The sequence below is a fragment of the Ranitomeya variabilis genome, chromosome 8, assembly GCF_051348905.1.
Source record: "Ranitomeya variabilis isolate aRanVar5 chromosome 8, aRanVar5.hap1, whole genome shotgun sequence".
NCBI lineage: Eukaryota > Metazoa > Chordata > Amphibia > Anura > Dendrobatidae > Ranitomeya > Ranitomeya variabilis.
Window position 1 is genome coordinate 70,164,308 of NC_135239.1, and position 25,799 is coordinate 70,190,106.

The 25,799-nt window shown below is 42.8% G+C and overlaps 1 protein-coding gene across 2 annotated transcripts; it reads left to right on the forward strand.

Moving 5' to 3' along the window:
* Positions 1-340: 340 nt before the first annotated feature.
* On the forward strand, positions 341-14,951 carry LOC143788331 (defense protein l(2)34Fc-like). 2 transcript variants are annotated; one of them, XM_077277921.1, is made up of 6 exons: positions 341-438; positions 7,329-7,537; positions 8,192-8,325; positions 9,110-9,210; positions 11,010-11,097; positions 14,713-14,951. In XM_077277921.1, the coding sequence occupies exons 1-6, from the start codon at positions 413-415 to the stop codon at positions 14,776-14,778; spliced, it is 624 nt and encodes a 207-aa protein (XP_077134036.1). In that variant the 5' UTR covers positions 341-412; the 3' UTR covers positions 14,779-14,951. The 2 variants fall into 2 exon arrangements, with proteins under 2 accessions (XP_077134036.1, XP_077134038.1); XM_077277923.1 differs by lacking the exon at positions 341-438 and adding an exon at positions 2,681-2,723.
* The last annotated feature ends 10,848 nt before the right edge of the window (positions 14,952-25,799 follow it).

The following is a 25,799-nucleotide window of genomic DNA, read 5'->3' on the forward strand; positions in this document are numbered from 1 at the left end:
TATCGGCAGCACATAGCTTTGCATAACCAGCAGATGTGCTGTTGATAACATGATAATCTCTGCACACACAATGATCAGATTGATGAATGTTTGTCAGACAGTCTGAACAGGCCAGTAAACAACTGCCAATCAGCTTGTACATAGCTGATAGGCATTCATTTAATGGCCTGGACCATTACTTTACATATTTTTACACATCAGTTCACAGGTTAAATATTTATTCGTTATGACAAGTCCGTACTCGGTGATTAATGTTGGGGTGTGAGGTTTATTGTTTTCTGCTTTGTACTTTCCACGTGTTTGGATTTCACAATGTTAGGAAGTTACCAAAAAGTTTCTTGTGAAAGATCTAGAGGGTGGAGAAGAGCAGAAGGGAAATTGCCAAAACTGAATGTACAATCAGTGCAAGTAAATGATTTATACTCTGAGCTCCGGGAGGTGAGTAACTTCCATCAATGGTTAAGTATTAGGCTATGAATGTGATACTATTGTTAAGGAATGATAGTGAACATGTATGCTTATGTGTGGATAAGATGTGGAACCAGCTCACAAGGTAAAGGGGTCTGTTACTGCTAGTGCCGGACTGGGGTGCCAAGGGCCCACCAGTAACATTGGCTCTGGTGGCCCACTGTTCAGATAAATGCAAGTATCACATTACCATCATTCACAAATTTGCCTATGTTCCAATATAATTATAAGTGGGGTAGTAGGTTAAATGAATGTGGAGATGATGCCATTTTCTATACATAGTGAAACAAATGTATAGTGCCAACTACTGATCAAATAGGTGGAGTGGAGAGCCCATTCCTACAAGGGGGCCCACCAGAGGATTTTCCTATTCTCCTGTGCGCCAGTCAAAACTTGGTTACTGCCATAAAACAGCTTTTTACTGTCTCACATTGCACGTTACATATAGTTACATAGTATAACTGAAAACGGTGACATGTTCATCAAGTTCCACCAACGGATGGGAAAGTATGAAGGAAATGGGGTTTAGTTACATCCATAATGCGTGTTCCAATTTGCCCTAACAAGTTAGCTTTACGCTCCTGATCCCAAGTGTCGATCAACATTCAGAACAAGAATTTTACATACATACATAAAATTTGAGTTTTCTTTGTCTAAAAAGATCTAAGCCTTTTTTAAACCATCAGCTGTTCCCATTGTGATCTGCTCCTGCAGTAGACTATTCTGATTAACAGTTTTAAAAGTAATGGAGCCATGTCTTCTCTGGAGATTGAACCTTTCTTTCAATCTTTGTTTCTTTCACAAAAATTGCAGAATGCATTCTAAATGATAGGATGCATAATGTATGCATTTGTAATGAGTTTTTATAGCGTTTTTATCGCGAAAAAACCTGAACGTGTGCACATACCCTAAAGTGACCTTTTAGTATTAAGACTTTAAAATCTGTTATACTGTGTCCAGGTCCAGAGAAATGTTTTCCCACAGGCGTGTCCATTTCATTCCTGATTATGTATCTGTGTAGATTCATCCTAGTTTGTAGTCTTTGCATGGTCTCCCCAATATAGATACTTTCAGGGCACCTCGTACATTGTATCATGTACACCACGTTGGAGTATGTACAGGAGCCTGTGACCTTATACTCATGATTTGTGTTTGGTGCGTGGACTATATTTGTTGGTAATATGTGGGTACAAGTTTTGCATTTTTTATTGTTATAGGGGTGTCATGATCCGTTTATTAGTGTCTGCCCTTTTTGGATGGATCAGTCAAGGGTTAACTTTGATCTGCCTCGTTCTGGGTTCAGGTTGGCTATTTAGCTCCCAGGAATCTTGCTGGTAGTGTCAGCTATAGTTCTGTCTTCGGCTTGTAAACCTGACTCTGGAAACCCTTGGTTTGTCCTGCTGTGAACCCTGACTTGTCCTGTGTTTGTTATCTCCCTCTGTCTGCCCTTTCCCTGCGTTTGTCTGTTCTGCTTGATTCCCCGATTCTGATCTCCTGGCTTGGCTATTGACTCTGTTTGGATTTGTCCCTTTTGTACTGTATTTTGCTTGTCCCGGTTTACTGATCTCTTGCTATGTCCTGACTATCCTTTCTGTTTTACTCCTTTTTGTACTGACGTGTTATCTTGTGCCCTGACTCGGCTTTTTCTGACTACTCTCTTGCCACTAGGTGGCATCTGTTCAGCTGCTCAGTGTGTGCAGTCTCGCTTCCCGATAAAGCTCCCCCTGGTGAAGGTTGTGCTGTACTGCACAGCAGCTGCATGACAGGGGAATGTGCCAGTCACTGATGGTGATGAGAGGACACTTCTGACCAGGAGATTCCTTAAGTTAGGGGGCTGTTTGTAGGCGAGAAGTGTTAGTTCTGGGAATATGTCTTTCAATTTGTGGTCTCTGTGGAATATGGGTTGGAGGTCAGCACCAATTTTCCTTAGGATGCTCATGTGGGGGTTGTATGTGACCACAAGAGGTACCCTGTTGTTATCCTCTCTCAGTTTGTAATCCAGGAGGCTGCTTCTTGGGATCCTTGTAGCCCTGTGGATCTGTTCATCTATTACCAGTGGATGGTATCCTTATTGTAGGAATGTATTCCTCAGTGATCGCAGCTGTAGTTCCCTGTTAAATAATTATTTCATGCAATAAAATGCTAATTAATTATGTAAAATTTATACAATGTGATTTTCTGGATTTTCATTCTTAGATTCTGTCTCTCACAGTTGAAGTGTACCTGCGATAAAAATTACAGACTATTCTTTGCAGGTGGGAAAACTCGTGAAATTGTCAGTGTATCAAATAGTTATTTTTCCCACTGTAGCTAGAAAACCAAAACAGGCGAATCCGATGTAAGGTCAATTGATGGTGTACACAAATACAGATAAGACAAAAATCTATAGTGAAAACATAAGTTGGAGTGCAGCTAAATGATGGAGAATAGGCACATACACAATAAATAAGCATAAAAACAACATAAAAAAAGTTGGATGTACAAAGGAAACCTGTTAGGTACATATATATATGTCTGGGTCAGCCTCCACCGAGCTGGGGCGTAATAGCAGCCAACTATCACAATGGTCTCACCGGCCAGTGAGTCATCCTCAGCAGAATAAAAAGGGGAAAGTTGGGAGCGACTTGGGGAAACCTCTATCACCCGAGGCGAGGTCAAAGGAGAGGAGAGCTATAAGGTCTTGTCAAGGTGGTATAGATGCCCCTCTGCTGTTCTCTCCATGTTTCCAACAACTCCAGATACTTGTTGGAGATGTCTAAAAGAAGAAGGCCACATACGCCCTTATGTGGTGGGCTTGTCCACCCATAAAGAAATTATGGTCTGCAGTTTTTGATCTCTATAACAGATTATCTATCCTCAAGATCCGACCTTCAATGGAGTTAGCTTTATTATCCTTAAGTGATATGACAATATCCAAGTTTAAGAAGGGACTTATTAGACATTTCCTTACTGCTGCCAGGAACTTGATTCCTTGGCTGTGGAAATCACCCTCACGTTCCGAATTCGTTGTGGAATTTAATGACATCTATAGAATGGAACAAATGATAGATCAAGCAATGGGAACCCTGGATAAAATGTACAATACTTGGGCTCCTTGGATCGCATTTAGGGAATCTCTGGAATTAGATACGTGGCTATCTGGACCTTAATTTTCACCGTGACTATAATACACGCCTTCATAGCGCAGCTAAACTAATTTTGATTTGACCTGTCTACATAGAACCAATCAATTAAGATCTTGCTTCCTTTTCTTGCCTGTAGGGAGGTCTGGGTTCTGCTCGATGGAGAGATTCAAATCCTGTTTACCACCCCAGATAATTCCTTCCCTCTTCCCGCCCTTTCTTTTTTTTCTTCTTTTCTCTCTTCTCCCTTTCTTTTTGTCTTACTTCTCTCTCCTTTCCCACCTGAATCTGTATTTTATATATTTTTTCATCCCTGAGTAAGCACAGTTGGGATTGCTGTTGATGTTTCATAAACTTTTTTATTGATTGTAACGACATTAGCAACCAGCTTAGACGGTGTTACAAATCTTGCGGTAATTCTTGTTACTAAACATAAGCTTACTATAAATGGCATGTTATTAGTAATTACATGTACACAATGAAGTTATATTCTTGTCTATTCTTAAGAATGTATTTCTGTATTGTTCTTTCAATAAAGTCGATTTATCCATAAAGGGGAAAGTTGTGGAAGGGATGCAGGATCAGTCCCTCTCGATAAGCAATGTCCAGACCACAGGTGCAACAGAAAGAAAAACTTGCTTTTACTGGAGCAGTTGATGATGATGATTACAGCTATCCACAGTTCCTCTATACGTGGAGCCAACAGCCCCTCACGGTGTGATGAATCCAGCTCTTTTCCGGAAATGTGCATCAGCTCTCTTCACTCCCACTGCTATACATGCACTAAAACGTCTCCTCTCAGTCTGAATTTTGGCATACACGGCATCTCAGGCTTACAGAAAAGTACCTCAGCTCTCTTCCCACCGCTGGCAACAAAGGATTGTATCAAGACATCCCTCATCCCTAACTGATGTCGTCTGGCAGTTGGGGACTTCTTGAACCATGCAGAACACTGTGTCCCATGCGGCTGGACAGATTTCACTGTAGGCTCGACAGCGACCACAGCATAGGCATTGGCTGGCCTCCTTGATCTCTAACATCACACAATCTTAGGAGCTGAGTTTAGTAGTTCTCCTATGGAGGGCTGCTACCCACCAGAGTGCACAATAGCTCTTAAACTAATTACATGTGTGTGTAAAAATGACTGAAGAGCAGGCTTCTAACATCATCATCAGAGCTCACAGACATTTGTGACACCTGACTTTGCAGGATTTCGCATACATACAAGTGTTTCTCACTAAATAAGAATATCATCAAAAAGTTAATTTATTTCAGTTCTTCAATACGAAAAGTGAAACTCATATATTATATAGAGTCACTACAATTATTGATCTATTTCAAGTATTTATTTCTGTTAATGTTGATGATTATGGCTTACAGCTAATGAAAACCCAAAAGTCATTATCTCAATAAATTAGAATAATTAACAAAAAACACCTGCAAAGGCTTCCTAAGCATTTAAAATGGTCCCTTAGTCTGTTTCATTAGGTTCCACAGTCATCGGGAAAACTGAGTTTACAGATGTCTAGAAGGCAGTCAATGACACACTCCACAAGGAGGGTAAGCCACATTGCTAAAGAAGCTGGCTGTTCACAGAGTTCTGTATCCAAGCATATTAATGGAAAGTTGAGTGGAAGGAAAAAGTGTGGCTGAAAAAGGTGCACAAGCAATCGGGATAACTGCAGCCTTGAAAGAATTGTTAAGAAAAGGCCATTAAAAAATTTGGGGAAAATTCACAAAGAGTGGACTGCTGCTGGAGTTATTGCTTCAAGAGCCACCACACACAGACGTATCCAGGACATGGGCTACAACTGTCGCATTCCTTGTGTCAAGCCACTCATAGCCAATAGACAACACCAGAGAGTCTTACCTGGGCCAAGGAGAAAAAGAACTGGACTGTTGCTCGGTGGTCCAAGGTGTTGTTTTCCGATGAAAGTAAATTTTGCATTTTATTTGGAAATCAAGGTCCCCGAGTCTGGAGGAAGAGTGGAGAGGCCACAATCCAAGTTGCTTGAGGTGTAGTGTTAAGTTTCCACAGTCAGTGATGGTTTGGAGAGCCATGTCATCTGCTGGTGTAGGTCCTCTGTGTTTTATCAAGACCAAAATCAGCACAGCTGTCTACCAGGAAATTTTAGAGCACTTCATGCATCCCTCTACCGACAAAAAGCTGTCTCAGAGATTTAACCTGTCAATTTCCACTGTGAGGAACATCGTAAGGAAATGGAAGAACACAGGTACAGTTCTTGTTAAGGCCAGAAGTGGCAAGCCAAGAAAAACATCAGAAAGGCAGAGAAAAAGAATGGTGAGATCAGTCAAGGACAATCCTCAGACCATCTCCAGAGAGCTGCAGCATCAACTTGCTGCAGATGGTGTCACTGTGCATCAGTCAACTATGGTAAGAAAAAACAAAGTCCAGCTCACCACAATCGACATCCTTGAAGACTCGGAGCACGGAACCGCTGTGTCAGGGCGTGAACGAACAGGAAAAGAAGGAAATCCAGCTCAACGATGTAGTGAAAAAAATCCGTAACTTTATTCACTTCAATACATGTGGAGGATAAGACATCAGCAAACAATAGGATAAAAACAAGATCCAAGATCTGTAATTTCGCTAAGGAATTTTCCTCATATTGTATTATTAAGGCAATTAATTTCAAGGAGCAGTCAGATAGAATTGTATTCCATTCCTGGACAAAGGTGTCTGAAAACACAGTACTAGGAATTTTCTTCACTCTCAGCCCTCTTGGAATGACGTTTTTCTCCTTATAATTTTTCAGTGAACTAAGATCCCACCAAAGACGATTTTCTTAAAGCATTAACGATAATGAGTTATCAAGTGATACATCCTTGTTGCTAATCGTTGGCTCGACAGCGACCATAGCATAGGCATTGGCTGGCCTCCTTGATCTCTAACATCACACAATCTTAGGAGCTGAGTTTAGTAGTTCTCGTATGGAGGGCTGCTACCCCCCAAAGTGCACAATAGCTCTTAAACTAATTACATGTGTGTGTAAAAATGGCTGAAGAGCAGGCTTCTAACATCATCAGAGCTCACAGACATTTGTGACACCTGACTTTGCAGGATTTCGCATACATACAAGTGTTTCTCACTAAATAAGAATATCATCAAAAAGTTAATTTATTTCAGTTCTTCAATACGAAAAGTGAAACTCCTTGAGAAAGGCATCTGCCGAAACGCGCGTCGGGGTGGGCGCGGCAGCGTGTGCACAACGACTCATATATTTTTCATCCACGGGTATGTACCATCGCTATATTTATGACTGATTCTGAGATATATGTGACTTATATTATTTGATAGATATGTTTCATCATATGTATGGCACATTGCCCTTAATGTATGTCACTCTGATGTACGCTTGCTGTTGCCCTGTCTATGCGTGGTGAGGCTGGCATGGGGGATCCATTCCTTACCATTTGTTCACCTGTTATTTATAATAAAGATTACTTATTTATTCACACATAATTGGACGTTTCGACTGCTTCTTTTTCTTGTTTGTGTTGCTATTATATTGCAGTTTGTCCATTATAGTCCAGTTCAGTGCTGACATTATACTATTTAGTGTTTACATTTATGATTTTTTGTTATATTTACTGGAATGCTTTCTTTTTGTTGGTTAATATTTGTTACATGAGAGTACATATCAGTTATATGAGAGTACATATTGAAGAACCTGCTTTTTATATGTAGAGTAATATAATTTAAATTTCTATCCACAGGATGGCTGAGATGGGACTTCACGTGAGAATCTTTACCCTACTGTCACTTGTGTTTCTTCCCATGTATTCTGATGGGTTTCCAAGTGGAAAAGTCCAAGCATCTTGCTCATCAATGGTGCCAGTCCATGGTGCCGATCCTCAGACTACCTTCCCTCCATATAGTCTCAACTTTGCTAGTGTCAACTACACAGGAATATTAGGATTCAGAGGTAATGGATCAACATATTTAGGAATGAGCTAGAAGATTTGAGGCATGAGATCAATATTTGACAGTAATGGATTTGTAAACTAATTTATTATCTAATTGTTGACTTCACAATCGATAAGTTACTCCCGGCTATCAGACACTAATTCTGGTGGTGTGGACCCATCATGCTCCAGTGCTGCTCATTTCTATAATCACCAGATGAGCAAACTCATAGAGGAAGATGAAGATCAGAAATTTCAGGAAATGACTGTATTAAATATATAGGTTCCTTGATGTTGTGCACAAAGATCCAGAGGTCAGGAACCTTAAAATACCTTTTGACAGACATTGCTTCAGCTTCAGAGCTAATGTAAAGCAACTAATGATGAAATGCGGAAACACAAACAGGGAACTGCGACGTTCATTTTTCTTACATGTTTCAACGTCTCTGTCTGCTCTCTTTTCCTGGATCTGAACTCAACTAATTAAACATTGTGTTCTTTGTGCACCCGTGCAGCATCCACCACAAACGGGGAGGTGTTGCATACAAGGATTCAGTCCAGGAATTATTTTATGATTCTGATTCCATTCCTGCACCATTGTCCTTACTCAAGTGTTCCTTTGATGGATAATTCCTGAATTTTACTGTATTTACATTTTGTTTCTTATTTTGTAGTCAATCTTATTAAAGCACCTGGTGGGACCGACTTCAAAGGTTTTATGATCCAGGCTCGCTCACCTAGTGGGGATAACCCCCAGGGTACATTCATCAATGGCACGGATTCACAGACCCTGTGTTCTACACCTGAAGTAAGTTCAGTCTAGGTATGCCAAGTCTCTTCTCCATTGTAGGTGCACAGAATTCCTTATTCCTATGAAGACGGCAACAAAAATGTTATAATTCAGCCGTTTCCTTTGGGCATTGCAAGGGTCTTTTTAGTCCCAGAGCAGTTCTATGGATGTCATAAAGCGGCAATATATTAATTGCCACTAATAAATGCCAACATAACTACTAATAAATGCCAATACGGAGGTGCAACAATGTGTCACTAAATTAGTGGCACTAAAGTTTAATGTATATATTTTTTTCAAATAGCATAGCATTTCAGAGAATATTGTACTTGTCGGCGGCCAGACTGTGATTCATGCTGCACGTAATTTGGGCAACGTGAAGCGCCTGATAATTCCCCTTTAAGTTTGAGCTTCATCCTTAGCAAGTAACCAAAGATTATGTGCCCCATTAGTTGTAGATTGTTTTTTCTTTGTACTATATTTATTTTCTATTCCACTCTATAAACACTGAACATAAAGTAAAAATCCATTTCACATTTTTAACTTGGTGGTGATGTTTTCCCATGCCATATCTTTTGTTGGGTGATAACCATTGAACTGCTCATCTTACCCTTGGTTCGGTCGATTTGTATGCCCATAACCATTCCACTCAATGTCTAGCAGTACACGAAGAGCCAATGCACCAGGACAATGGGACAGTGCCGATAGAATATAAAGCATGTTCACATTTTAATGGATTTATATGTTAGAATTATTATCTGATTAATCTTAATTATATTTTATTTGCTTGTATTTCATGAAGTCCCAAAACACAGCAGTAACTCACATAAACGCCGCTATGAAATCAAATATATCAGTAATTTGGCTTCCTCCAAAGAAAGCTTCTACAAATATACAATTCAGGTAATGTTGGGTATGTTTTATGATATTACGGATGTGTCCTATAAATTTTAGATCCAGAGTATCCAATTGTGCATTCTGCTTTAGTAAGATTTACATGCCCACACACATATACACTGCTCAAAAAAATAAAGGGAACACTTAAACAACACAATGTAACTACAACTTAATCACACTTGTGTGAAATACACCTGTCCAGTTATGAAGCAGCACTGATTGTGAATCAATTTCTCCTGCTATTGTGCAAATAGAACAGACAACAGGTAGAAATGATAGGCAAGTAGCTAGACAACCCCTCTAAAGGAGTGGTTCTGCAGGAGGTGACCACAGACCATTTCTCTTTTCTCATTCTTTTTGGCTGTTCTTGTTGTTGGTCACTTTTCATTTTGTCATTGTTCTCATCCCTAGAGGTTCAATAGCATGAGGTGGTGTCTACAGTACAACCCACAGAAATTGCTCAGGTAGTACAGCACATCCAGGATGGCACATCAATGCAAGCTTTGGCAAGAAAGGTAGCTGTGTCTGTCAGTACAGTGTCCAGAGCAAGGAGCAGATACCAGGAGACAGGTCAACACATCAGGAAGCGTGGAGGTGGCCATAGGAGGGCAACGACCCTGCTGCTGAACTGCTACCTTCTCCTCTGTGCAAGGAGGGACAGGAGGAGCAGTGCCAGTGCCTTGCAAAGTGACCTCCAGCATGCCACTAACATCCTTGTGTCTACTCAAACTATCAGAAACAGATTCCATGAGGGTGGTATGAGGTCCCGTCCTCCACAAGTGGATGTTGTGCTTACAGCCCAACACAGCGCAGAGTGATTGACATTTGCCAGAGAACACCAAGATTGGCAGAATTGACATTGGCGCCCTATGAACTTCACGGATGAGAGTAGGTTCACAGTGTGCACATGTCACAGACGTGACAGAGTCTGGAGACACCGTGGAGAATGCTCTGCTGCCTGTAACATCCTTCAGCATGACTGGAGTGGCAGTAGGTCAGTAGTGGTCTGGGGAAGCATTTCTTTGGAGGGCCACACAGCCCTCTATATGCTAGCCAAAGGTACCCTGACTGCCATTAGGTACCGAGATGAGATCCTTAGACCCATTGTAAGACCATATGCAGGTCCAGTGGGCCCTGGGTTCTTTCTGATGCATGAGCATGCTAGGCCTCATATGGCTTAAATGTGTCAGCAGTTCCTGTATGATGAAGGCATTGATGCTTTGGACTGGCCTGACCGTTCCCCAGACCTGAATCCAATTGAGCACATCTGGGACATCATGTCTCTTTCCATCCACCAATGCCACGTTGCACCACAGACTGTCCAGGAGTTGACTGCTGCTTTAATCCAGGTCTGGGAGGAGATGTCTCAGGAGAACATCCACCACCTCATCAGGAGAATGCCCAGACATCGTAGGGAGGTTGTACCGACACGTGGAGGCCACACAAACTACTGAGCCGCAATTCCTTGCCTTGAAGCATTTCCACTGAAGTTGGATCAGCCTGTAATTTGATGTAACACTTTGATTTTGAGTACCATTGCAAATCCAGACCAACATGGGATAGTAATTATGATTTGCATTCATCATTTTTATGTTTTACTGTTCTCAATGCATTCCACTATGTAATGAATAAAGATCTGCAATTGGAATATTTCATTCAGTGATATCTAGGATGTGGTATTTTAGTGTTCCCTTTATTTTTGAGCAGTGTTTTAATCATTGTGGCCATCTAAGTTGATGGTAAGTTTATTGAAGCACATTGTAACAATGCAAGCTGGTAAACATGATTTTTCTTATGTTTTAAAGGGCTACAGTCGTGGAAATGAAGACCAAATTTTGGACAAATGTGCTTAGTGACACCATCCCACTTGCTGGTGAAGGATCTCAACTTTTGGTAATAGAACTGTAAAATATGTTTGTGCTTAACCACTTCCCGACATGTGCCATTTATGTACGTCACTGCGGTAGCTGCATTCCCGCAAATAGCCGTACATATACAGCGCGGCGATCACGGGGGCTCACGCTCTATGTTTGAACTGACAACCTGCAGCAACGCCCACGAACAGTACCGATCACAGGCACTTAGCCCCTCTGATGCCGCTGTCAATAGTGACAGCGACATCGAGGAGACCGCGCAGGGAGTGGGCTCCCTGTGCACTTCCATTAGGACAATGTGATGCAATCACTTTGTCCTGATGGTCCAGAGTAATGAAAAAAAAAAAATAGAGAGTGTGACTTAGGATGAGTTGGAAGTCATGTCAGCTATCATTATCGAATCCGGCATCTTGAATGTCCATGCTACCTCCTGATGAACGTGATAACGGGGAAACCCATCGGGGTGTCTCCAACTCATGCTAAGTCACACTCTCTACTTTTTTTTTTTATTGTGTATCTGTTTACAGGGAAGTTTGGCCAAGTTTATATTTCTACAGGCAAACTATGTTGTGTACTTTGGAAGACTTTGGACATGTTGTTGGTTAACATTTGATATTATTTATGTTGGCTCTACAAACATTCCTGCAGGTAATTTGTACAATATAACTTATCTTTTTTTCATCTCTGCTCTCTTTATTATATTGTTTTCCCACCTATGTTGGTAGGGTCATTATAGGGGAGTGAGGGATAGTCCACGGTGAGTGGGGGTGCCACAAAATCGTTTCTTAGGGTGCCAACCTCCACAGCCAAACAGGGGTGATAATAGGCCTTGTAGGATCTTGGTAGGCAACTATAAGGTCATATATATTTCTGGTATTTTACCAATGATTTCACTGGGCTGGTGTTTTTTAGAATTTGAATATTAAAGGCTATTTTTATAGGGAATTTATGTTCACATATGATTTAGGATTTCTTTTACCTATCTGATTTGGTACAACTGCTTGCTTATATTCCCAAGGGGTTATAATTTCCAAAATGGGTTCACTTGAGTTGGGATTCTGCTTTTTTAACTCTTTATATGGAATCCGCAAACTATTCTTAGAAAATCTGCGCTCCAGGAGGCAAATAGCACTCCATCCCTCCGGAGTCTCTCCGTATGGCTAAGCAGTATCTTACAACCACATGTAGGGTGTTTCTACATTCAGCAGAAATTGTGGGTCAAGTTTTGGTGCCATTTTTATTTTAAAACTTTGGGCTAACACACAATCTTGGTAGTAAAAATGTAAATTATTTTTCATCACTGCCCAATGGTATAAAATTCTGGGGTCTCAAAATAATCACTGCACCCCTAGATGACTTCATCCAGAGGACTAGTTTGTAAAATGGGGTCACTTATGGTTATTCTGCTGTTCTGGCACCTCAGTGGCTCTGCCAATGTAACATGGCACCCTCAAACAAGTGGAGCAAAATCTGCACTATAATATGGCGTTTCTTCCCTTCTGGGCTTTGCCCTGTGCCTCAAAAGTAGAAGAAATGCTAGCACAGGCTTCCAGTATCCATTGTTTCAGATGCTGCACATCTCGTATCTTCACAGCATAGACAATTGCCTTCAGATGACCCCAAAGATAAAAGTCTAAGGGGGTCAGATCGGGAGACCTTGGTGGCCATTCAACTGGCCCACGACAACCAATCCACTTTCCAGGAAACTGTTCATGTAGGAATGCTCGGACCTGACACCCATAATGTGGTGGTTCACCATCTTGCTGGAAAAACTCAGGGAACGTGTCATCTTCAGTGTATACAGTAAAGAGGGCAACACATCATCATGTAGCAATTTCAGATATCCAGTGGCATTGAGGTTTCCATTGATGAAGAATGGCCCCACTATCTTTGTACCACATATACCACACCATACCATGTGCAGCATCTGAAACAACGAATACTGAAAGCCTGTGCTAGCATTTCTACTGCAGTGTTGCTATCAGTGTGCCCAAAGTGGGAGAAGAGGGTTGCATTGACAATCCAACACAATGGGCAGCACTTTGAACACATTTTATAAGTGTTCATAAACTTGTAAATAACTCATGAAAGAATAAAGTTACGTTGAAACCAAGCACACCATTGTTTTTGTTGTGAAATTCTCAATAAGTTTGATGTGTCACATGACCCTCTTCCCATTGGAAAAAATAATGTTGGATCCAAAATGGCCGACTTCAAAATGGCCGCCATGGTCACCACCCATCTTGAAAAGTTTCCCCCCTCCCATATACTAATGTGCCACAAGGAAGTTGATATCACCAACCATTCCCATTTTACTAACGTGTATCCATAAAATGACCCACCCTGTATTTAAAGATTAAATAAATCTATAGGCGAAGAGAAAAACAAGGAATTAAGTGTTTCCTATCTCACCCTTGAAAGTGTCCTCAAATATGTCCCTTTTGTTTTGAACCCCATCTAGGTCATCTTACAACCAGGGTTTTTCGTAAACCCACTGCTACCAATTCCCTTCTTAGTTGGGACAGTTATCATCCTGTCCCACTGAGTAGGGTTTTCCCAAAGGGCAGTACTTGAGAGTGAGGAGGACCTGCTCGGAGGTAAAACCTTCAGAGCGCAGGCTTTTGAGCTTAGAGAGCGGTTTAGACAGAGGGCTAGCCAAACGCGACTCTACATGTGGCATATAGGCATGCACTGAGCAGGGACAGGAAAGATCTTCAACCCCAGAAAGAGAGGCAACAATTTCATCAGACGAGAAAGAAAGAGGATGAAAGAGATACCATCAGAATCATAGGAACATATGATAATCAGGTAAACCAGATTTTTAGTATTCTGAATAGATACTGAGGTATTCTCCAAACCAATAGTGACCTTTCAGGAATTATTGGAGGAAACCCCAGTGTAACATTCAGAAAAGGACAATCTTTAAAAGACTGGGCATGGGCAGCATGCATCAGGTACTGGCTGTATGATTTCAGCCATGTATGTTGTACCCTGAAACGCTGCAACATTTTAGAGAAAAACAAACTTTAAAAGCCAACGGGGTCCAAGCCGCAATGGAGATTATTTGGAAAGGTGGATCTCGGATCTCCAGCGGCTTCTTCCTGTCTGCCCCCAATGGCTGACAGGTCTCTCCCTATACATGCAGGGAGAGACCGGTCACTCAAGGAGAGTGGGTGGGGAGAATCCACCAGGGACCGGTTCTCTCAACTAGTCACCTATGTGTCTCGGCAGCTTTCAAAGTATGTTTTTCTCTGAAACGCTGCGGCATTTCAGCGTCAAATATACCTGGATGAGATCATACAGTCAGTACTTGGAATGGGCAGCATTTATCAGTTGTCAGATTCCCTTTAAATGGATGTAATGTGATAACAGTGATACAGCTCCATGTGAATAATGTCCTATGTACCCAACTTTATCAAAATGTGCAAGTAAATTAAATACTGGAATATATTAAACAAATTGTAATATGACGAAATCATATTATTATTATTATTATTAACTGTTTTGCCAACCCAAATATTGACCGGAACCTCTATAATAAGATATAGTAGTGGAATAAGAGGTTCTGATATGTAAAATGGAAATATGTTAGAAAGTTGTGCCGTTTTGTTACATTCCTTGTTTTGTCTTTCAGGCTCCTGCATTAGGCCAGCTTGTCCTCTGCAGCACTATACTGCTCTGTGCTCTGTTCAGCATCTGACCGGTGGAAACCTAAACTAATGGACAGTATGGAGGGCTTGCCATCAGATGCTATAAGGATGTTCCACTTGCCCTGTGAAGTATGAAAACCTCAAGTATTATTTTCTGCATTTCTATTATGCATTTGTATGTTTACTTTAAGTGTCTTATGAATAAACAAATTTTAAGGTCTAATTTTAGATTCTGTCCAGTTATTATTTCTGTTTTAAAGTGTTTCTCCACTTTCAGAAGAAAAGTGATTATAGTTCAGGACTTTGCAGTATGATCATTTTTCAAATTCACTCTGTAAGAGGATTCTGCTGTGAAACCACATACAAAACTAAACAGTGTCCTGCTTCTGCTGCTAAGCTAGTGTCTTAGGCTGGTTTCACACTTGCGTTTTTTAGCATGCGTTTTGACGCGTTTTCGGCAACGCATGCGTTTTTTGACGCGTGCGTTTAGTAGCAGAAATGCAACCTGTAGTAATTTCTAGCGGCGTTTTTTTGCCGCAAAAAAACGCATGCGTTTATTCGCGGCAAAAAAATGCATTGCTGTCTATGTAAACGCATGCGTTTTTAAGCACATGCGTTTACATGCGTTTTTAAACGCATGCGTTTCTATAGAAAAACACAAGAAAACACAAAAAAAAAACAAGAAAACTCTAACCCTAACCCTTGGGTTACTAGGGATCCTAACCCTAACCCTAACCCTAGGGATCCTAACCCTAACCCTTAGGGTTAGGATCCTAACCCTTAGGGTTAGGATCCTAACCCTTAGGGTTAGGGTTAGGATCCATAGGGTTAGGGTTAGGGTTAGGATCCCTAGTAACCCTAGCCCTAACCCTAACCCTAGGGATCCTAACCCTAACCCTTAGGGTTAGGATCCCTAGGGTTATGGTTAGGGTTAGAGGTAGGGTTAGGGTTAGGATCCCAAGGGTTATGGTTAGGGTTAGGGGTAGGGTTAGGATCCCAAGGGTTATGGTTAGGGGTAGGGTTAGGGGTAGGGTTACAGTTAGAATCCCAAGGGTTATGGTTAGGGTTAGGGGTAGGGTTAGGGTTTGGATCCCTTTATCACCTTGATGGTGGGGGGTGGCTTATCAGTGACCTGGTGACCAGGACATTCTTCTAATAAAAAGCTACCCCTAACCCTAACCCTAGGGATCCTAACCCTAACCCTAACCCTAGCTAATTCTATTAATAGTGGGTTTTCTAGTTGATTTTGATGATTGGCAGCTGTCACACACTTCTCAGCATGCGTTTCAAAAACGCAAATGCAGGAAAAAACGCATGTAAACGCGTCAAAACGCAGCATTTTTTTTCTGCATGCAAAAACGCATGCGTCTAAAAAATGCAGCGTTTGCATGCGTTTACATGCGTTTTTTCAACACCTGCGGTTTTTTTTAAAACGCTGCAGATCAAAACGCAAGTGTGAAACCAGCCTTAATGGGGGTTTCCACATGAAGAAAAGTTCATTTTCATCAATACATCTTGGAATAATAATAATTTACACAATTGGATGTATGTAAATAAAATGTTCCTGTGCTGAGATAATCTTATAAATGTGCCTCTGCTTTGTACTGTGTAATGGCTGTGTCTGACCGTATAAGAGCATGGTCTGATCATACCACATCTCCTGTGCAGGGGAGGAAGGAACAGAAAATACAGACAGGACAGCAGGGGATTGCAGATGGTTTGACCGATGTAATCCTGTTCTGAGAAGATGGAGATCATCAGCGTAGCTTCTTGTTATCTGCAATGTCCTACGCAAGTAATTTCCCACCATCAGCAACTGAAATCTTTATGCCTCGGTCATGTAATGCAGATGAAGAATTCAAGTGTTTCACCTACTACCTATTGAACAAAACCAAGTAAACAAGAGTTTATTTTTCAAATATCTGGCTCATTCTTCATTACAACTAAGGGTACCAACTTGCCCCAAGATATGGCAGCATGCAGTCTAAGAGTGCCTGCAATTCCGACCAACATATGCGCCCACACCCAGAGACACATGTATACGGTGCCTAGGTTTCCCGAAGTACACCTCAGCCAGGAAGTACCCTTACACTACGAAGCCCTAGGAATACAAAGTTGGCCAACAAGGAGGCCTCAGCTAACAATTAAACTGTCTCAATTGGAACTAGTTTTGATCACTTCAGACACAAGTGAATGTCAGCTGTATCACATAACTGGCAATGACCATTGATGGAGCAGGCTCAGCTAATGAGCCTGCTTTATTCACTCGCATATGAGATGTTATGTACATGTCAGAGGGTTAGTATTTGCTTTCAGTAACTAAATCTTGGCAATTGGTGTCACCCCAATGAACCAGTTAGGGTCAAAGAGATCCATAAACAACTGTTTATATTGGAGTGTTACGATACTGGTGGAGCACAGTTGAAATCCAATGGCCGGAGGAGCACGAGGGGTGGACGGCAAATGGTAACATAAGTTCTTGGAAGTAGCACTAAGAAAAGTAGGAACAATCTTGAGAGGAGTCTGGTTAAAAAATTCTCAGGAGCTGGAGACTGGACCTAGACAAAACACTAAACACAATACTCAAGCAATGTTTAAAAGTTCTATGTGACTTTAAGTAGGCCCAAAAAGAGAACAAGATGGCTTCCATAGGTTCAACAGCAGCCATCTTACTAAAGGGTGATTGTAGAAACAAAATAGCAGCCTCTAGCGGTAAGGAGCAGAAATGCATCACAATCTGTCAAAGTGAATAATAGCAGCCAAAAGTGGTGCTCTGTCGGACATTATTTTCTGCTGTATATGTTTATTTGAGGTGGATTCCAAGAAGCAATTGATCACATTTTGGTGCTCGCCTAAAATAGGAATATTTTGATGGAAATAATGTCCAACAGAGCACATTGTGAATTTGTATCATTACAGTTAATGGCCTTGTCAGCGCATGTGCCCCAATCCCATTTTCCAGATGTAAGTCTTGATTCAAATCCCACCAAGGACAATATCTGCAAGCAGTTTGTATGTTCTCCCAATGTTTGCGTGGGTTTCCTCTGGGTTCTTCGGTTTTGGCCGGGGTCACACTTGCGAGTTCAATGTGAGAAACTTGCACGAATCTCTCACATCAAGCCCCGGCACTGGGCTTACATGGAAATACATGCAGCTGCAAACTCTGGTCCCGAGTGCTGGCGGCAGTGCCGGGGCTTGATGCTAGAGATTCGCGCAAGTTTCTCACATTGAACTCGCGAGTAGGGTTGAGCGAAACGGGTCGTTCATTTTCAAAAGTCGCCGACTTTTGGCTAAGTCGGCGTCTCATGAAACCCGATCCGACCCCTGTGCTTGTCGGCCATGCGGTACGCGACTTTCGCGCCAAAGTCGCGTTTCAATGACGCGAAAAGCGCCATTTCTCAGCCAATGAAGGTGAACGCAGAGTGTGGGCAGCGTGATGACATAGGTCCTGGTCCCCACCATCTTAGAGAAGGGCATTGCAGTGATTGGCTTGCTGTCTGCGGCGTCACAGGGGCTATAAAGGGGCGTTCCCGCCGACCGCCATCTCACTGCTGCTGATCTGAGCTTAGGGAGAGGTTGCTGCCGCTTCGTCAGAAGCAGGGATAGCGTTAGGCAGGGTCCACTAACCACCAAACCGCTTGTGCTGCAGCGATTTCCACTGTCCAACACCACCTTCGGTGTGCAGGGACACTGGAAGCTACATTTTTTTTTTTTCCCTCAGCGCTGTAGCTCATTGGGCTGCCCTAGAAGGCTCCGTGATAGCTGTATTGCTGTGTGTACGCCACTGTGCAAACCAACTGCTTTTTTCAAAGCACATATCCTCTTGTTCCTTCCTTTCTGCACAGCTATCTTTTTTGTTTGTCCACACTTTTTATTTAATTTGTGCATCAGTCCACTCCTATTGCTGCCTGCCATACCTGGCTTACATTACTGCAGGGAGATAGTAATTGTAGGACAGTCCCTGTTTTTTTTTTTTTTTTTTTTGTGGAAGATTAAGATTGGCATTTCTGCTACAGTGCCATCCCTGTGTGTGCCATCTCTCACTGAGTGGGCCATAGAAAGCCTATTTATTTTTTTCCTTGATTTGTGTTCTAAAATCTACCTCAACACAAAAACACTACATCAATCAGTGGGAGAAAAATATTGGCCTCAGTCAGGGCTTGTGTGCCACTCCTGTGTGTGCCATCTCTCATTCAGTGGGCCATACAAAGCCTATTTATTTTTTTGTTTTTTTTAATATTATTGGGTTTCTAAAGTCTCCGTGAAAAAAAAAAAAATACATAAAAAAACAGTGGGAGAGTAATATTGCCCTTTCAGCTTGTGTGCCAGTCTTGACTCCTGGGTGTGCCACCTCTCTCTCTCTAATTGTGGGCCATAGGAAGCCTATTTATTTTTTTGCTTTTTTAATATTATTTGGTTTCTAAAGTCTCCCTGAAAAAAAAAAAAAATACATAAAAAAACAGTGGGAGCGTAATATTGCCCTTTCAGCTTGTGTGCCAGTCTTGACTCCTGGGTGTGCCACCTCTCTCTCTCTAATTGTGGGCCATAGAAAGCCTATTTATTTTTTTGCTTTGTTTAATATTATTTGGTTTCTAAAGTCTCCCTGAAAAAAAAAAAATACATAAAAAAACAGTGGGAGAGTAATATTGCCCTTTCAGCTTGTGTGCCAGTCTTGACTCCTGGGTGTGCCACCTCTCTCTCTCTAATTGTGGGCCATAGAAAGCCTATTTATTTTTTTGCTTTTTTTAATATTATTTGGTTTCTAAAGTCTCCCTGAAAAAAAAAAAAACATAAAAAAACAGTGGGAGAGTAATATTGCCCTTTCAGCTTGTGTGCCAGTCTTGACTCCTGGGTGTGCCACCTCTCTCTCTCTAATTGTGGGCCATAGAAAGCCTATTTATTTTTTTGCTTTTTTTAATATTATTTGGTTTCTAAAGTCTCCCTGAAAAAAAAAAATACATAAAAAAACAGTGGGAGAGTAATATTGCCCTTTCAGCTTGTGTGCCAGTCTTGACTCCTGGGTGTGCCACCTCTCTCTCTCTAATTGTGGGCCATAGAAAGCCTATTTATTTTTTTGCTTTTTTTAATATTATTTGGTTTCTAAAGTCTCCCTGAAAAAAAAAATACATAAAAAAACAGTGGGAGAGTAATATTGCCCTTTCAGCTTGTGTGCCAGTCTTGACTCCTGGGTGTGCCACCTCTCTCTCTCTAATTGTGGGCCATAGAAAGCCTATTTATTTTTTTTGCTTTGTTTAATATTATTTGGTTTCTAAAGTCTCCCTGAAAAAAAAAATACATAAAAAAACAGTGGGAGAGTAATATTGCCCTTTCAGCTTGTGTGCCAGTCTTGACTCCTGGGTGTGCCACCTCTCTCTCTCTAATTGTGGGCCATAGAAAGCCTATTTATTTTTTTGCTTTTTTTAATATTATTTGGTTTCTAAAGTCTCCCTGAAAAAAAAAAATACATAAAAAAACAGTGGGAGAGTAATATTGCCCTTTCAGCTTGTGTGCCAGTCTTGACTCCTGGGTGTGCCACCTCTCTCTCTCTAATTGTGGGCCATAGAAAGCCTATTTATTTTTTTGCTTTGTTTAATATTATTTGGTTTCTAAAGTCTCCCTGAAAAAAAAAAAAAATACATAAAAAAACAGTGGGAGAGTAATATTGCCCTTTCAGCTTGTGTGCCAGTCTTGACTCCTGGGTGTGCCACCTCTCTCTCTCTAATTGTGGGCCATAGAAAGGCTATTTTATTTATTTATTTTTTTTATTAGTATTTGGTTTCTAAATTGTCCCTGAAAAAAACATTTTATCTTATTTGGTTTCTAAAGTCTCCCTAAGGGGAAAAAAAAAAAAAAATTAGGTGGGAGAATAATATTGACATTAGTGCTTGAGTGACAGTCCTGCATGTGTGTCATCTCTGTGATTTTGTGCCACAGAAAACAGAGTGTGTAACATTGTGCCTGATTTTCCTTGTGGTCTCACCAACCTGTTAAGGGATATAGAAATCATACTGAAGTTATAGCTCACCGTGTAAGTTGTTTGACAGCAACAAATAAAGTTACTTTGGTTAATTTTTTAAAACAATGAGGAAGTCTGGTGCAAGAGGTCGTGGCCGTGGGCATTCATTGTCAGCTGGTAATGATGGTAGTGGTAGTGGAGCATCAGGTGGTCGTGGGGATAAACATATTCCACCTAAGTCTGGAGCTGTGGAGCCAGTTTCGTCGTCAGGCTACACAAGGCCTCGAACGCTCTCTTTTCTGGGAGTAGGAAAAACGCTTTTAAAGCCGGAGCAGCAACAGCAAGTTTTGGCTTACATTGCAGACTCAGCCTCTAGCTCTTTTGCCTCCTCTTCTGAAACTGGTAAATGTAAAAGCAGCGCGTCGCTTGTGGATGTTCACGGTCAGGGACAAGTCGCTTCCTTGTCCTCCTCAGCAAAAACTACAACAAGAGAGAAGGATGCAGCAGGCGACACAACGGGTCACTCCATGGAGCTCTTTACACATACCGTCCCTGGCTTAGAAAGTGAAACACTTAACAGGCCATGCCCATTACAAGTAGATTCTGACATGGAGTGCACTGATGCACAGCCACAGCCAGAGTACTATGCTGCTCCTTTGACTCAGACCACCACATTGCCCTCTCAGGGTACAGATCCACAATCAGACCCTGATGAGACTATGTTGCCCCGCCACGAACGCTATACCACAGACCGACACAGTGACACAGACGAAGTTGCACACGAGCTCGAAGAGGAGGTAATAGATGACCCGGTTGTTGACCCCGATTGGCAGCCATTGGGGGAACAGGGTGCAGGCAGCAGTAGTTCAGAAGCGGAGGTGGAGGAGGGGCCGCAGCAGGCATCAACATCGCAACAGGTTCCATCTGCCGGGCCCCTATCTGGCCCAAAACGCGTGTCAAAGCCAAAACCTGTTGGAGCACAGCGTTGCCATCCGGTTAAAGCTCAGTCTGCAATCCCTGAAAAGGGATCCGATGCTAGGAAGAGTGCAGTCTGGCATTTTTTTAAACAACATCCAATTGATCAGCGCAAAGTCATCTGTCAAAAATGTTCTACTAGCTTAAGCAGAGGTCAGAATCTGAAAAGTCTCAATACTAGTTGCATGCATAGACACTTAACCACCATGCATTTTCAAGCCTGGACTAACTACCAAACGTCCCTTAAGGTTGTAGCACCCTCGGCCAATGAAGCTAGTCATCAACGCAACATCCCTTCCGTCACTGTAAGGCCACCATTTTCCGCACCACCGGCAGTATCTGTGCAGGTTTCTTTGCCAGCCAAAAGCAGTCAGGGTCAGGGAATCACCAGTTTTGTAGGCGGAAATATTGCATCTAGGGCACCGGCGGAAACAATACCGTCTCCAACCGTCTCTCAGTCTGCCATGTCCACCGGCACACCCGCAAGTTCCACGATCTCCATCTCTCCAGTTCAGCTCACACTACATGAGACTCTGGTTAGAAAAAGGAAGTACTTATCCTCGCATCCGCGTACACAGGGTTTTAATGCCCACATAGCTAGACTAATCTCGTTAGAGATGATGCCCTACCGGTTAGTTGAAAGCGAAGCTTTCAAAGCCCTGATGGAGTACGCTGAACCACGATACGAGCTACCCAGTCGACACTTTTTTTCCAGAAAAGCCATCCCAGCCCTGCACCAGCATGTTAAACAGCGCATCGTCCATGCACTCAGGCAATCTGTGAGTACAAAGGTGCACCTGACTACAGATGCATGGACCAGTAGGCATGGCCAGGGACGTTATGTGTCCATCACGGCACACTGGGTGAATGTGGTGGATGCAGGGTCCACAGGGGACATCAATTTCGGGACAGTTGTGCCTAGCCCACGGTCTAGGAAACAGTTGGCTGTAGGCGTTCGCACCCCCTCCTCCTCCTCCTCCTCGTCCTCCTGCAGAAGCTACAGCTCTTCCACAGACCGCAGTCGGCCAACCACTCCATCGGCAGATGACACTGTTGCACACCAGTTGTCCCATTATGGGCCAGCTACTGGCAAGCGTCAGCAGGCTGTATTGGCTATGAAGTGTTTGGGCGACAACAGACACACCGCGGAAGTTCTGTCCGAGTTCTTGCAACAAGAAACGCAGTCGTGGCTGGGCACAGTAGATCTTGAGGCAGGCAAGGTAGTGAGTGATAACGGAAGGAATTTCATGGCTGCCATCTCCCTTTCCCAACTGAAACACATTCCTTGCCTGGCTCACACCTTAAACCTGGTGGTGCAGTGCTTATTGAAAACTTATCCTGGGTTCTCCGACCTGCTCCTCAAAGTGCGTGGACTTTGCTCACATATCCGACGTTCGCCTGTACACGCCAGCCGTATGCAGACCTATCAGCGGTCTTTGAACCTTCCCCAGCATCGCCTAATCATAGACGTTGCAACAAGGTGGAACTCAACACTGCACATGCTTCAGAGACTGTGCCAACAGAGGCGGGCTGTTATGTTTTTGTAGGAGGATACACATACACGGGCAGGCAGTAGGATGGCAGACATGGAGTTGTCAGGTGTGCAGTGGTCGAAGATACAAGACATGTGTCAAGTCCTTCAGTGTTTTGAGGAATGCACACGGCTGGTTAGTGCAGACAACGCCGTAATAAGCATGAGCATCCCCCTAATGCGTCTGCTGATGCAAAGTTTGACGCACATAAAGGAGCAGGCGTCTGCACCAGAGGAAGAGGAAAGCCTTGATGACAGTCAGCCATTGTCTGGTCAGGGCAGTGTACAGGACGAGGTAGTGGGCGAAGAGGAGGTGGAGGACGAGGAGGATGATGGGGATGAGTATATTTTTAATGCGGAACCTTTCCCGGGGGCACTGGAAATTGGTGGCGTGTCAAGGCCGGGTTCTGGTTTTTTGAGGGACACAAGTGACGTAGATTTGCCTGCAACTGCCCCTCACCCAATCACAACCGGAGATTTGACAACTGGAACTTTGGCCCACATGGCGGATTATGCCTTACGTATCCTAAAAAGGGACACACGCATAACGAAAATGATGAACGATGACGATTACTGGTTGGCCTGCCTCCTTGATCCACGCTATAAAGGCAAATTGCAAAATATTATGCCACATGAGAACTTGGAACTAATATTAGCAACCAAACAATCAACTCTTGTTGACCATTTGCTTCAGGCATTCCCAGCACACAGCGCACGTGATCGTTCTCACACGAGCTCAAGGGGGCAACAGACTAGGAGTGTTAGGGGTGCACACATCAGAAGTGGCGTTGGACAGAGGGGTTTTCTGACCAGGTTGTGGAGTGATTTTGCTATGACCGCAGACAGGACAGGTACTGCTGCATCAATTGAAAGTGACAGGAGACAACATTTGTCCAGTATGGTTACTAACTATTTTTCATCCCTTATCGATGTTCTCCCTCAACCGTCATTCCCATTTGATTACTGGGCATCAAAATTAGACACCTGGCCAGAATTGGCAGAATATGCATTGCAGGAGCTTGCTTGCCCGGCAGCAAGTGTCCTATCAGAAAGAGTATTCAGTGCTGCAGGTTCAATATTAACCGAAAAAAGGACTCGTCTGGCTACCCAAAATGTTGACGATCTAACATTCATTAAAATGAACCACAACTGGATTTCGAAATCTTTTGCCCCACCTTGCCCGGCCGACACCTAGCTTTCCTATGAAAAGCTCTTGCCTGTGGACTACTGTGAATTACTTTTCTAATGTCTAATTTGCTGCAGCTGATTGTCCAGCATACGACATGTTTACACCTCCCTAAATGGCCAAACTCCCCACACGGGGCCGTGGTATCGCGACTTGGCGCAAGCACCCGTGAGACTGCTGTTTGTCTGAAGAGGTGGGTGTACTCGCTTTTGGTCGACGGCATTGCTACTGGGTTCCTCATAGTACAATAAAGTGTCTCTGGCGGTGGTGGTGCGCACCCAACGTCAGACACACTGTTGTAACATGAGGGGCCTTGGGCCTGTAACGCCGGCCACAAGAGAGTTCACCCACCCCCAGGTCAAACATTGCTCTACCACTTCCACAGTTATCTCTCACACTTCCACCAATGTTAAGTCTATGCGCTGACATCCTTCCATACCTGCCACTGACAATACCATTGTGTTGACATGTATGATGGTACTTAACATAGTCAGGGGCAGTGTCCTCTATTTACCACAGTAAATACTTTGCGCAAAATTAGTAGGTCTGAAACAACGCAGAGGATCCCACCCCTGAACCTAATGATTGCACCCTTTAGTGTTTTTGTTTTGTTTTAATGCGAGACATTCACATTTAGTTGTTGTTTTGGACTACTAACTGGCAGACACTCATTACAATCGGCCTCCGTTGACCAGACCACTGCTGCCCGTGTACCCCTTTAACTAATAATAAAGTGCCTACAGCCAGCCCAATTTAATTATGTTAGGCCTTCGAAGCCTGTCTGCGGTCCCTCCTTCCACTAGGCCTCCACTGACCAGACCACTGCTGCCCATGTACCCCTGGAACCAATTATAAAGTGCATAGAGCCTATTTTTTAATTTAATTTAATATTAATAAAGCCAGGATGAACTACGATATACCACGCTATGAGCTACCCAGTTGACAATTCTTTTGCGAGAAAAGCCATCCCACCCCTCCACCTGCATGTTAAAGACCGCATTGTCCTTGCATTCTGTCAATTTGTCAGTCCAAAGGTATACCTGACAACAGACACATGGACCTGTAGGCCTGGCCACGGAAGGTTACGTGTCCTTGGTGGCTCAATGGGTTAATGTATTGGATGCATGGTCCACACAGGGGACAGCCTGCAAAGTCTGTCTGCAGTCCCTAATTCAAGTTGGCCTCAACTGAATAAAGCTGAGCTTCTACCTTCTGGCTCAGATTAACTGCTGTTTTTAAAAAAATTGGCTTTTCCGTCCTTCTAAAGGTGTCTGCCCCTGCCTGGTGTTGTCCTCAACTGAATAAAGCTGAGCTTCAACCTTCAGTTCCAAACATACAACAAAAAACTGGTACAATACAAAAAGTGGCCTCCAGCTACAAAAACTTTCTCCTACAAGTAGTTAACTGACAGTTTTTTTTCCAG

Bases quoted from the DNA above. Each gene is read 5' to 3' on its own strand.
- LOC143788331 (XM_077277921.1), top strand. From the start codon at position 413: ATGATTTATACTCTGAGCTCCGGGAG. The intron at 8,326-9,109 runs GTAAGTTCAGTC...TATTTCATGAAG, and splicing joins CCCTGTGTTCTACACCTGAA to TCCCAAAACACAGCAGTAAC. The intron at 9,211-11,009 runs GTAATGTTGGGT...TATGTTTTAAAG, and splicing joins TCTACAAATATACAATTCAG to GGCTACAGTCGTGGAAATGA.